The sequence below is a fragment of the Callospermophilus lateralis genome, chromosome 5, assembly GCF_048772815.1.
Source record: "Callospermophilus lateralis isolate mCalLat2 chromosome 5, mCalLat2.hap1, whole genome shotgun sequence".
Taxonomy (NCBI): domain Eukaryota; kingdom Metazoa; phylum Chordata; class Mammalia; order Rodentia; family Sciuridae; genus Callospermophilus; species Callospermophilus lateralis.
The window spans coordinates 77,754,179-77,767,396 of record NC_135309.1 but is presented as its reverse complement, the minus strand read 5'-3'; the positions used below and the strand labels follow the sequence as shown (position 1 = coordinate 77,767,396).

Below are 13,218 nucleotides of genomic sequence, written 5' to 3'. Positions count from 1 at the left end.
CTTAAAATACTACATTAGTATGTGAGAGAGTTAATGGTTTTCCTCATTGCAACATTTTTTACAATGAGGAAGTGATTTTGAATCAGTGTTTTCCAGCTTTTAAAGTGGGTTCTTCTCTAAAGCCTGGTAATTTGTGCCACCTATCTGACCACAGGCTTGTCTCCTTCATGTACCTGAGAATAACTCATCAACGGAAGTCACTCTTTTGTTTTACTTCTAACGATGTCTCTCATAGACACTTTTTTCATTATTTCAAGCAAATAAGCTCTGCTTGGGAAAGACATAGTAGGCCTGAAGTGTCCTTTGTTGGTGTTACTAGATGCTCATAAATGGGATCTGTAAAAAGAAACCAAATGAATTTTGCATACTTTTAGAAATTATTTTGGAGGCTGATCTCACAATTGGGGGTTTCATATATCAAGGTGTATGCAGGTCTTTTAAAGGACACTTTAAAAAGCAATACAGTAAGGGGTCACAGCTGGACGACATACACACACAGCTGCGAGATGAACCAAATCCCAGCTGTCCTAATGGTAATGTAAATAGATTCTTGTGGTGTAAAGTTTTCAGTGACAGCACCTTATGTGAAATTAAGAAGTACTGTGTCTCAAACAACTAATGGAAGTGAAGCTAATAGATCTAGAAACTATCAGATAACACCGAATCACCTGGAAGAAGAAAATGGTGGTCTTATTTTGGAAACCTGAGTTCAAAAGCATTTAGAGGAATCAGCAGGTTATGGGTTTCCAGAGATTTAATGGGTCTTTAGAAGCATCAGCTCTATCTTTAACTCTCTCCTTATCTCTCCAGACTTAAGTCAGTTACTTAGTTCTTTTTTTTTTTTTTTTTGCTTCATTGGTCCTCTTATTTCCCTTGGTCTATTTCCACTGCAGTTTGAAACCATTTTTTTTTTTTTTGACTGAATTGTTGAAATTGTCTCATTTCCTGTATCTGTTTCTATTTTACCTTTAAACTGTATGCTTTATACTCTTGGTACAGATATTTTTGAAAGCATAGAACTGAAAACCTTAGCTTCCTCCTAATTTTCTGTAAGAACAAGAATGGCTTCAAATATTTTTAATATATGTCCCCACTTCTATTTTTCATTTTATTATCTTCCTATTTCTACCATGTATCCTACAGTGCAGTTGTACCCAACTGCCTCCTGCACCTGAAATTAATATATACTTTAAAGGATTATGTTATTCTCTGTATCCAGCTGATGACTAATCTAAGACTGAAATCTCTCTTCTACTCTTCTGGTTATTTATGTATGTATGTATGTATTTATTTCCACAGCTGTTTGTTCATATTTTCACTGTAGAATCTATGTTCATTTAGCTTTGCTTTATTACTTGCCCTTATTAGATGCTCAGTACATCTTTGAATGAATAAACTAGAATGTTAATTAAAACTCTTTCACAATTTATCAGGGTGGAGAAGCAAACCTAACTTACAAGATAAACCTTGGAATTAAAATTAATAAGGAGCATATTTGAGTAATAGTAATACCAATTAAGATTATAGGTCACCCCTTAAGTGTAAGACTGGATGTTGTGATTGAATATTGAAGGATCCACCAGTGATGGAAGAAACCTGTTGATAATTTGCTTCTAGAGAATAGCTCAATGACTATAATAAGGAAGCTTGCTTTATAAGCCTATTTGTATTTATTTTTAAATTTGAGAATACTCTCAAATTGAAATAGCTTAAAGCTTACTTTTGATGTTTTAAATATTTGTTATCAATTTGTTACTTAACTGAATATAATTATTTTTTTACTCAAAATTTTTTCATGCCTTCTCAAAAGTTGGTATCAGTTTAACTTTTGAGTGGAGTTAATGTTCTCATTAAAAAACATTATTGATGCAGCCAAAAATCACAATGATATAACAGTGCTGTTTTTGGTGGGAGTGTGCCTCTTCAGGGATCAGTGTTTTAAATCATCTTAGGACTGACAGGGCCTTTTTAATTATTAATATTGTAGAAACCTAAAGGACAAAGATAATTAGGTTGGCCTCAGAATAGAGTGAATATACTCAAGCTATAGTATAATATCTTTTACCTTTGGTTTCATTTCTAGTTGAAGTACTAAATTTGCATTTCTATTCCTCCATGCCTTCCCCCCCTCCACCCCGCCCCCTCAGTCCTTTTGGTCATACATTTCGTTCATCTCTCAGGTACTTTTTTACTGAACTCTTGTGTAGGTTTGCAGTAGGTGCTAGATTCATGAAAATGACTGAGTTGAACTTTGGGTCATAGTATGCCCAGGCCTGCTTCAAAAATTTGTAATATCTGGGGCAGAAGTACAAAGAGACTCACATACCCTGCTTCTTAATATTTAAAAGTAAAAAATCAAAACAATAGATGGCTTAAAACAAAAAAAGAAAAATAGAAATCCCTTTGTGATCTGGAAGACCAAGTGTAGCATTACTCTTTAGACTGCTTAGACTCCACATTCCCACTAGAGTATGATGGTATATATGGGAAGAGTCTACCTTGGGAGTAGTCCAGTACCCTTTCCTCCCAGACCTGGCCTTGTCCCAAACCAGGAGGAGCTTTGGTTGCAGACACCACAGTGTTCTGTCCACACTCCAACAAACTGCAGCCTCTTGGCCCTGCTTGGGTAGGGAGGTTCCAGTTGCAGGTTCAATGTAGGCTGAAGAAGCCAGCTTGGTGCTATTTGGACACAAATGTCTGAGCCTTGGTACTTGCAGAGCATGACAGGCTCTGGGTGGGCAAGTTCTTTAGCCTATGGATTTATCCTGTGTAAAGTGATGTGGTTGGAGGACAAATGGCGAGATCCTTCTAAATCAGGGCCAGATACTTCTTGTCTGGTACTCAGGATAATATTGTTTATGCTCATGTACCCCACCCCGCAAAAAAAAAAAAAAAAAAAAAAAAAAAAAGTGTTCCTTAAGAAGATCAGATCTCCACAGATTCTAAGCTATAATCAAGAGTCCAAAATTTAAAAATAGTGATTTATCAATGAATGATTATAGGTACTAATTGTTTTTGAACATTTAAAATAGGCAATAGAATTTTCAACTTTGTAAGTATTTTACTTTAGAACTTAAAAAACAGTGTGCTGAATTTGGATTTATACCTGCTTTGTGGAATTTCTAATTATTCACTTATTATTTTAGACATTTCTCCACTTGTTTAAAACATCTATTAGCTCTTTTGTGGGTTGTAGGGTGGTTAGAATGAAAAAGAATAAATTGAAAGGTATTTTTAATGCTGTTGTAGCCCTGGTTCAATTTCTAAGTGTATTCAAGGGAAAGAAAAAAAAAAAAAAAAGAAACTGAATTGTCCACTTAAGTAAATCAACTTGCAACTCAATGTCCTAAGATTATTAAATCTAGAGATAGGGATATAATTTTATGTCACAAGAATTCATCCCATACAACTTTTCATAAAATACTGTCTATCTGATTGGTCTCATGTTAATATACAATTGTAGTTTTTACAGTGATTTAGAAAAAGAAAGAACCAATTCAGTGAAAAAGGGAATACTTGATTACTCTATTGTATAACAGCAATAAAAACTAATTTACTGTTATATTACTCAATATTGGAAGCTTGCAAGAGGCTATCTTTCAGTTCATTCTTCATTAATTGTGCTATATTGTAGTGGTATTAGTATCTATTATAGATGAGTTTTATGGAAGGCTTTTAAGTTGACATCTCTGAGCTTGTATTTTGGTTCATGTAAATATGTTTGACATATTTTCTACATGATTGTTGAAGGGCAAATGAAGTGTTGAAGGCAAAATGGATTAATCAGTCACTGTGATTCCTCTATGAAAACCCTTATGAGTTTATGAGTCTTCGAAATGATCTTAGTTCATAAAAATTATAATTGTTGAAATTAAATAGTTATATTTTAAGAAAACCTTTTACTTATTTATCTTTATAAAGATTAGTCCTCTTAAATTTGCCTTTTATGCTAGATTTTTGGAGTTTTTCTATTAAATTATGTATAGAGGCATTCCACTGCTTATAGTTCTTTAATTTGGTTAATAGAAAAATAATTAGGAATTAGTTTTGACCGTTGCTAAAGTTTAGATAAAAGACACACATGTTGTCTTAAAGATAATTCTAACAAAGCCATTTAGGTAATTTACATGGTTCTTGTTACACATATGTAATAAGAGTATGGTGCAGAAATAAATTTACTAATCTACATTGGAATTCAGCTTGTAATAAGTAGGTGTAGATGTAGAATACTAAATGTGAAGATGGTGCTTGATAAATTGTCTCTGCATTGCAGTCTTTTTTTTTTTTTGTGGGGCTGGTAATAACACTAATTTCTTCCAGAACTGCATTAGTTTACCATGGCGACTGTAACAAACTACCCTGAGCTATGAGGGAGTTTAAACAGCTGAGGTTTATTTTCTTATAGTTCTGGAGGATAGAAGTCCAAGATCAAGGTGTCAGGATTGGTTTCTTTGGGGGCTTCTCTCTCCCTGGCTTGTAAATGTCCATCTTCTCTCTGTCTTCTCATGGTCTTCCTTCTGTGTGTTGGTGCCCTAATCTCCTCTTTTTATAAGGGTACCAGTCATTTTGGGATTTACCTCTTTAAAGACTTTATCTCCAAATACAGTTACATTCTGAGGTGGTAGTAGGTCAACATATGACACAGTTTAGCCCATTACAAGGGTAAGGGTTGAATGTGATGTAAACTAAATTTGTGGCAACTAATAAGATATGGACAATTTAAATATTTTAATTATATACTTTTAAAAATTAGGTGTTAGAAATGTCTTTTTTATTTCCCCTTTACCTGGTTTAATTGTACCAGTGGGAAAAGCACAGTTGAAGACTGATGATGATAAGACTGATAGTCAAAATAATAGCAGCTAATGTTTGTCACGTGTTATATCCAAAACTCAGTTCTATGTACTTGATGTTTCTAAACTCAGTGGTGTTGGCATGGACAGTGGGAATTTAGGGAATCCCCACTTAAGGGTAGTTTGCATTTTCTTTGCCCATTTCTGGGAACCCAGATGTGGATTTGGGCGTGGTTGTTATGGGGCAGAGCTCTAGGTTAGTACCTCCATGAAGCAAGATGGAATTCTTTGCAAATCATTATTTTGTGAGATAAATTAGAGTTTTTCTAAAAGTATAGGCTTTTTAATTAAACATGGAAAACTTAAATTATCCAGGAACCTTGTTTTGGTAAAAAACCAATTTAAAAATGGCTCAAGATCTGGAAAGGGTCCTATAAAGGATATTTCACACTATTGCTGTTTGGCTTATCAAGCATCATACCTGTCATATTGTAGGTGCTCAGTAAATAATTGTAGAGTGAATGAGTTAAAGCAAGAAGGATAAATACAATCACAGCTGCAATGCTCTTTCAAAAGTGCACATTGTTTGCTAGCAGATTCAATATACACTGACTGTTAATTATAGACAGTCATTTGGACACCTTATCTTTTAGTTCCCTTACATGTATGATGTTTGGAAGCAAATGAGTGATAGTTCAGCCTGGATGTATAGAAACCCTCCTTCCTGTAAGATTTCATAGATGATTTATGCTACATGCTTTTCCCACAGTTTAAAATATAAATTTTAAAAGTAAGAAACTCATTAAATAAAAATCTTAGAACTTAGACTTGGGAAAAAATATTTTATAGATGAGAATATGTCATTTTCCAGGGGGTCCACTTTGCTTACAGGTGAAATTTGTGGCAGTGTTATATTTTTGCCATGACCATTTTAATTATATGTTGGGGCTATGCTTGGACCTGTGGGTCTTCTTAAAAATGTTTCTTATAATGAAATTGCTAATGTTTTCAGTCTAAATTTCTATGATTTGAAAAGTAGTAAAAAAAATCAGAGAATCAAATTTTCAATACCCGCGATTTTCTTTTATTTAGAAAAAAGTATGCATAGATTTATACAGTTTGGTATTTGATTAGTGACGTTTTGTGCTTCATTAAAAAAAAATAAAAGAAGAAGAATGGACAATCTTTGGGAACAAATGCCTGTTTTGGGGGGGGGGGGAGAATTCTTCTTTCTAGTATCCATGTCAGTACTGTATGTATTTAACTTATTGCTCTTCTGTTAACTTTTAGATTTAGTTTATACTTGTGATTTTGTTTGTCTTATGTTAACTTATTTGATGGGTGGGAAATTTTAGTTGTGGCATGAGAGGATACAGTTTTGATTTATATTATAGGAAGGGAGTGTCAATTTGTTAACACTGTATATTTAGATTTTTAAGATTAAAAAAGTTTCTTAAACTAGAGATAAGTAATTAAATTAATTATTTAGGCATAAATAACTGCTTTTTGGCTCCAAGTCATCTTATTTTTTATTTTTCTTCCTCAATTTTTGTGCAGTTTTTAGGGAGTTTTTATTGTTTCAGTATTCATGGGGTTTTTGAGTCTTATGTCAACTAAAATGGAATTTAATTAATTGAAAACACTTGTTAAAATTTTAAATAGATCTTTTTATGAATGAAACATCTAAAGATGTCCAAAGGTAATGCAGTGGAATGTGAATGAGTTGTAATCAGACATGTGAATCAGACCTTTGTGGTATATTTGTGTCTTGGTTTAGGTTGGTTGAAGACTTTCAATGAATACTTTAGAGAAAAGACTCATTATATTTTTAATAACATGGTCATAAAGCTGAAAGAAGACTCAAGTCGGAAATTTATGTGGTCTGAAATCTCTTACCTTTCAAAATGGTGGGATATTGTAGATACTCAGAAGAAGGAAGCTGTTAAAAGGTTTGTTTTAAAGCTTTTTTTAAAATTTGATAGTATTAATGATTAATTGTATAGTGAAACAAGTGTTAAATTTTTAGAAGGTGAATTTTTAGCCTTATTTCTGAAACTTTTATTTCTTTATATTCTTTTTTTCAATTGGTTTTGATTCATATTTTTTAAAAAAGAATTGAAACATTTCCATTGAAATTCTTATTCCAACTTTATCCTAGAAATGGAATTTCTAGGTCAAAGGGGCTTAATATTTAAATTTTTTATAGCATATCATCAGAGTGATTTCTAGAAAAGTTGTTTCAGTTAATCTTTCAATCTTCTGTGTTGAAATGTACAAACTCCTCAGCTTATTGGTCAACAATATAATTTTTTAAAAACTTGGTCAATTTGTTGAAAAATATTTTAATTTGCATCTTTGATTGCTATCAGTGTTGCATATTTCTCTTAGAAACTAATTTTTTTGTGACTTGCTTGATTATACTTTTTCTTATTCACTTTTAGATATATATTTTTCTGAAGTTTTTATTAATTATTAATCTTTAACATACAGACTTAAAATTTTCATGTAGTCAAGTCTGTTAGTCTGTTTTCTTGTGATATTGCTTTTGCTTTTGTAACTAGGAAGATCTTCCCCAGTCTACGGTTTAGATAAGTAGTTCTTTTTTTCTCTAGTTTCATTTTTTTAAAAACTCCAAATTTATGTCCTTCTATATAGTGACAGGTGGTTCTCTGATCACCAATTATGGATTATTTTATCTATTTAACATTTATATAGCACTGACTGCATTTGTCACTCTTCTAAGCACTTTACAAATTATAACTAACAATCCTTTCAACTGTTTTGTGAAGTAGGTATGATCATTATCCTCATTTACAGATAAAGACACTGATTCATTGATGTCACTCTGCTAAACATGGCAGCTCTAGTATTCCATCCAGCCTGGGCTTTCTACTTCCAAACATTGTGCCTTCACATGCTTTGCTGCCTAAGATTTAAATAATCCATCCTTTTCTACTGATTTGAAGTGCCATCTTTATTCTGTTTAAATATGTGCTGATTTCTGGGCATCTTGATCTGTTTCATGGATTTTACTGTTTAACTTTTTTTTTTTTAAATATGTATGTATATTTTTTTAGTTGTAGATGGACACAATACGTTTATTTTATTTTTTTATTTTTATGTGGTGCTGAGGATTGAACCCAGTGCCTCACATGTGCTAGGCAGACTCTCTACCACTGAACCACCACCCCAGCCCCTCTGTTTGACTTTTAATTGTTATGGTTTTATGATATATTTCCTTAGACACTTTCAGTCTTCTTTTGTCTTTCTATATTGAAAGATTATTTTAATGAAATGACCATTTAATTTTCTCAAACAGCTTTATAATTAATTTATTAAGTTCATCCTACTCCATAAAAAAAAATCTTTGGATTTTGATGGAAATTGGCATAAACATCCAATGACAATTTTGGGGAGAACTGACTTCTATGACTTCTATCATTAATTGGAGAATGTAGACTCTAGAGGTACAAGGATAAGCTGAGTATCCACCATAGCCAAAGTGGCTAGCCACTCTTCTACTCTAGACATGTGTTATCTGGACATTTCCTCCAGTTACCCAAGATAAACTGGAATTCCAAAGTGTTGTGTATTACTTTAAATTGAAATGTTAGCAGCTAATTTAGATTAACATACATAGGTGTATGCACATGTACATACACACAAATGCACAAATACACAGCCAATCATAACATTTCTGAAGTCTTATTTTTATTTTTCAGTAGTGGGTATTGAATCTAGGGGTGCTTAACCACTGAGTCACTTACCCAGCCCTTTTTATCTTTTATTTTGAGATAAGGTCTTGCTATTTTGCTTAGGGCCTAAGTTATTGAGGCTGGCATCAAACTTGTGATTCTCCTGCCTCAGCTTCCCAGAGTCACTGGATTCCAGACTTGTGCCACAGTGCCTGGTTTCTAAATCTTTAGTTTAGCTCTAGCTACCTACTAGTTGGCAATCTTTTAAAAATTAAGGATTATCTTGTAAAACTACATGAAGGTCTGGAGTTGTGGCTCAGTGGTAGAGCACTTGCCTAGCATGTGTAAGGCACTGGGTTCAATTCTCAGCATCACATATAAATAAATGAATAAAATAAAGGTCCATCAACATCTAAAAAAATATTTAAAAAACTACATGGAACTTTTTTTGGTTTGACTAAGTTTTAAGATATAAAAATGCTTTTGTTTGTTTAGATCTTACATTACTCCTTATATACAAATAACATTTTATATTTTCTAAAAAAAAGATAATTTTATAGAAATTCTATTGATTTTTTTTTTAGATTTTTAAGGATTTATTTCATCTGTACTTATTGTTTGCTTTTTTTATTACTTATTTTCTGATTTTTTTCCTTCATCTTTAATAGACTGGCTAAAGCTTTCACTTATTTTATTGGTTTTCACCTGATCTCACTTCCCTCAGAATCTATTTGTATTTTTGTGGTTTTTAACTTTGACCTTTCTGCTTTCATCTTTCCTAATTTATTCTGCCTGCTTTCACTAATGTTAAATGGGCCAATCCATTTATTTTAATAAGAAATGTACCTCTATCTGTGTGTTTACTTTTTAGCACTGTTATAACTAGCTTTTACATTTTTACATGTAATTTTGTCATTATTGTATTTTTTTCGTAAGTATTTTGCAGCTGTACTTACCATTTTCTCTTTGACTAGAAAAATAATTTTATTTTGAAAATGCTCTTTTTTCCTGCTTTACTTTGTTAAAAACTTGCTTTAATGTCTTATGGTCAGAGAGTATGAACTGTGTGCTTTTTATTCTTTAGAGTATTTTGAGTTTTTCTTTGTGACTTAATATGTGAACAATATTGATGAACCTTCTAATGGTACTTAAAGAGGAGGTGTTGGTAGAATGTGCATTTTGATGGGTATCTGCTAATTCAGTATTTTAAAAATACTGTTTTCATCTGTGTATAGTTAATTCTGCTATCATGCAACATATTCATTCTTTAAAAAAATCACTGTGTATGCACAGTCATGCAATAAAATCACAGTGTTTGTGGAAAAAATGAGGTTAGGGTGCATAGCACTGTAGAACTTCATCAGTGATTTGTGCTCACAAAGATCCTAAAAAATGAAACCTAATAAAAGTGCTTGTCCAGTTTTACATGTATTAAACTAAGACATGCATAAATGCTACAATAAATGTATCCGTTTACCTTGAAAAAGATCTGATATTTGTTTGTGAAAGTGGGTGTTGGAAAAAGTATAGATTGTGTGTTACTGTGAAATGGTGGTGTAAGTGTTGTTTCTTGAAATCTGATGGAAAGTTGCACAGCAGGTGTGGAGGAGTGTGACTCATAACACATGATGAACTGAAGGAGCTGGTTGATGTTTGCAGCATGCACATGTGTGTATTCCCAGGGCTCAGTTCATTTGGATAGTTATCTGCCTTCACCTGGTGTTTCTCTGGGACTAAATTGCACATTGAAAATGCAAAATTTTTTTCCTAATAAAATCAATCACTTTGGAACAAATTCCCATTTCTAAAACAAGTGCCTATAGCAGAACTGGCTGTATTTACGTTTTGCTAACATTCTCTTGTCAGCTTCCTCTTATTTTTTGTTTTCTCCTATATTTCGTGCCTGATCTGTTTGGATCTTTACTAGCTCATTTGTTTATTCATTCAACAGACATTTCCTGGATGTAAACTATGGAGCAGGAATTGCAAGGTTCTGGGCACTCTGGTATTTCTGTTCTTCATCATAAGTTGTATCTATCCCTATTGACAAACTACAGTCTTCTCCTTTTAATGGTCAACATTGCTACCACAACTACTCTTTTTTGTTGTTGTTCATTTGTTTTAGTTTGCCTGATCTGTGCTACTCTTTTTACTGTAAGGACAGCCAATTTTGAATGGTAGTTCAAAAGGCTGATGATGGGATCCAGACTGCCTGGGTTCAAACCCTGGCAACTCTCAGTGACCCTGTAATTTTGGGTAAGTTTCTTAACCTCTGTGCCATAGTTCCTTTATTTGCAAATGAAGATAATATCGGAATTCATTTTATTTGGTCTTTTATTGAGGATTGAATTAAAACAAATAAGATGCTCAACACATGCATGGCACATTTTAAAACTCCCAGTACACATTATTGGATATTATTATTATATTATTATTATTTGTATTTGGAAACAATACCTTTATTTTCTTTGTTTTTATGTGGTGCTGAGGATTGAACTCAGTGCCTTGCATGTGCTAGGCGTATGCTCTACCTCTGAGCCACAACATAGCCTTTTATTGTTTTAGCTTTTATTTTTCATTTGGAATATTTTTTGGGGGCCTTGTATGGAATTTTTATTTCTGAAGTTAACTCAAGAATTTTATTTTTTAATAATTATATAAAATTTATGTTTGTGATTTATCTTTAAGGCGTCTTCTTATATAATGCTCAATTGAAGATAACTTTTTGTACCCTCTGCTCATGTGCATTTAGGATTAAAAAACGTTTATCTATGAGGTGCTAAATTTTCACCAAGTTATGGGCTGGGGTTGTGGCTCAGTGGTAGAGTACTCCCCTAGCACGGTTGAGTCACTGGGTTCAATCCTCAGCACCACATAAAAAATAAATAAATAAAATTTCACCAAGTAATATTTTTAGGTATGTTTCACTCAGTTTTCCATCTATCAGTTTAAAATTTCTTCAACATACTTTCTGCACTTCCTGACTCCTGCTTTCTTTTCATTTGTTTTAGAAGTCAATTGTCTATTTATTGGGTTTAGCCTCTTTTACATATGTAGTTTTTTTTTAAATTTATTTATTTATTTTTTTTTATTTCTTATGTTTGCTGTCTTTTTCGAGATTCTTCTCAAAGATTCCCCAACTCCCTCCTAATTCACTCCCTGGTAGTGAGTTTATTCTTTCCTGGCTTTAAATGCTTTGTTTTAACTTTAGTTCTGTATTCTTTGTGTTATTGTCCATAAGTCCAAGTATCTTCCCCTTTTCATTCTTGAGCAAAACAACTTAACTCATACCTAATGTATCTTGCTTGAAAGCCTTTCCTTTTCTAACCAAATATATGCTGAATATATTGAATATAAGAACCCTTTTCTTGATGAATTTGTTCTTACTGGTAAATTGGCGTTCACTCCACTAGTTTCCTTTTGAAAATGGTTTTTCATGCAGAGAGGTCAGATCCTCCATCTTCCTGCCCTGAAATCAGACAAGTCAGCTGTGACCTACACACTGTTAATCAGCATATTAATTCCCAGGATTTTCATCTGTACAGAGTGAAGTGAGGGCTGACAGATGGAAAGGAGGGGAGCAGGTATGAAGAGAAGTTTGCAAGCCCTTTCTCTTAGCACATAGCACCTTGAATTTATGAGACTCTTGTTCTTTGACCTGGTCCCTTTTGCCCCTGCCATATGATCTCACTTTCCTCCAGCCCTTTGTTGATCCTGGACTTTTAGCCTTGCCCTCAATTCTTGGTGCCCAGTAACTTCCCCCAGTACATTTTGTTTGCAAATTAAACAGATAGCTGATACATTCCTCCTTAGTTCCCTTGTTGGAGAATTAGTTCCTGGAGGAGTACATGAACTTCCTGCATCTAACAGTTGGGGAAGGTGCCAAAGTTATTAAATAGTATTGGGGGAGGGGAAGAGATGAACTGGAGCTGTGAGAAGATCTGAAGAAGGAATGTCCCATCTATGAATGTCTTTCTTTGGTGAAATTGCTGTGCCTGGTGCTGACTTTCTGCATCTAGCTCTCTTTTGATTTGGCCTGTACGTTAAGTAGAAGGTGTGAAGATTGTTCTTCACAGAAGCCAAAAAGTCCAGTCAGGAAACTAGGCTTTCTGCCTGCTGTGTTTGATAGGAGGAGGCCATGCTTGGCTTCCTTCCAGCAAGGCTGCATCAGGGAGCTGCCTGGTAGGAACTATGGTTAGTGAGCTTTGCCTCTGCAGTTGGCTTTCCAAACCAGGGGCTGTAGCCAGAATCTCAGAATCTTCTCCATTTATGAATTGAGACTCCATACTGATTTTCATATGGGCAGCTATGGATCAGTTCTTGCTGAATTCTGTATAGTTTCACCTGCATTGTCAGAAATGCTGCCAATTTTAGGACATGTGGATGATCTCCTTCTGAGGGAGGCCAGAGACCCCCTCAGAAGACCCCTGCCATAACTAAACTTCTCCAGAGACCCTCAGAAATTCTGTTTAGCATAGTTGTTCTTAGACTATCAGCAAGAATTTTTACAACATAGTTTTCAGGTGGAGGATACCTTTGCAGAGACAGAGTGAGGGACTCAAGGCCTCCAGCCTTGGTCTGGAGCCTACACAGAGGCTTTTGCATCTCAAAGGACTGACTATAGTCATGTCCTTTGGAGCCAGGTGGTGGGAAAAAAAGAGGAGGGGGATGGATTGGGGCTATAGCTCAGTGGAAGGATGCTCATCTCACATTTGTGGGGCACTGGGTTC

At 34.0% G+C, this 13,218-nt stretch overlaps 1 protein-coding gene across 1 annotated transcript in view; it reads left to right on the top strand.

Moving 5' to 3' along the window:
• Man2a1 (mannosidase alpha class 2A member 1) overlaps window positions 1–13,218 on the top strand; it is a 161,451-nt gene that overhangs the window by 33,543 nt on the left and 114,690 nt on the right. Inside the window, exon 4 of the mRNA XM_076856934.2 lies at window positions 6,571–6,742. Within this exon, the coding sequence (XP_076713049.1) occupies window positions 6,571–6,742 (172 nt within the window). The remainder of the gene's footprint in view (window positions 1–6,570; window positions 6,743–13,218) is intronic.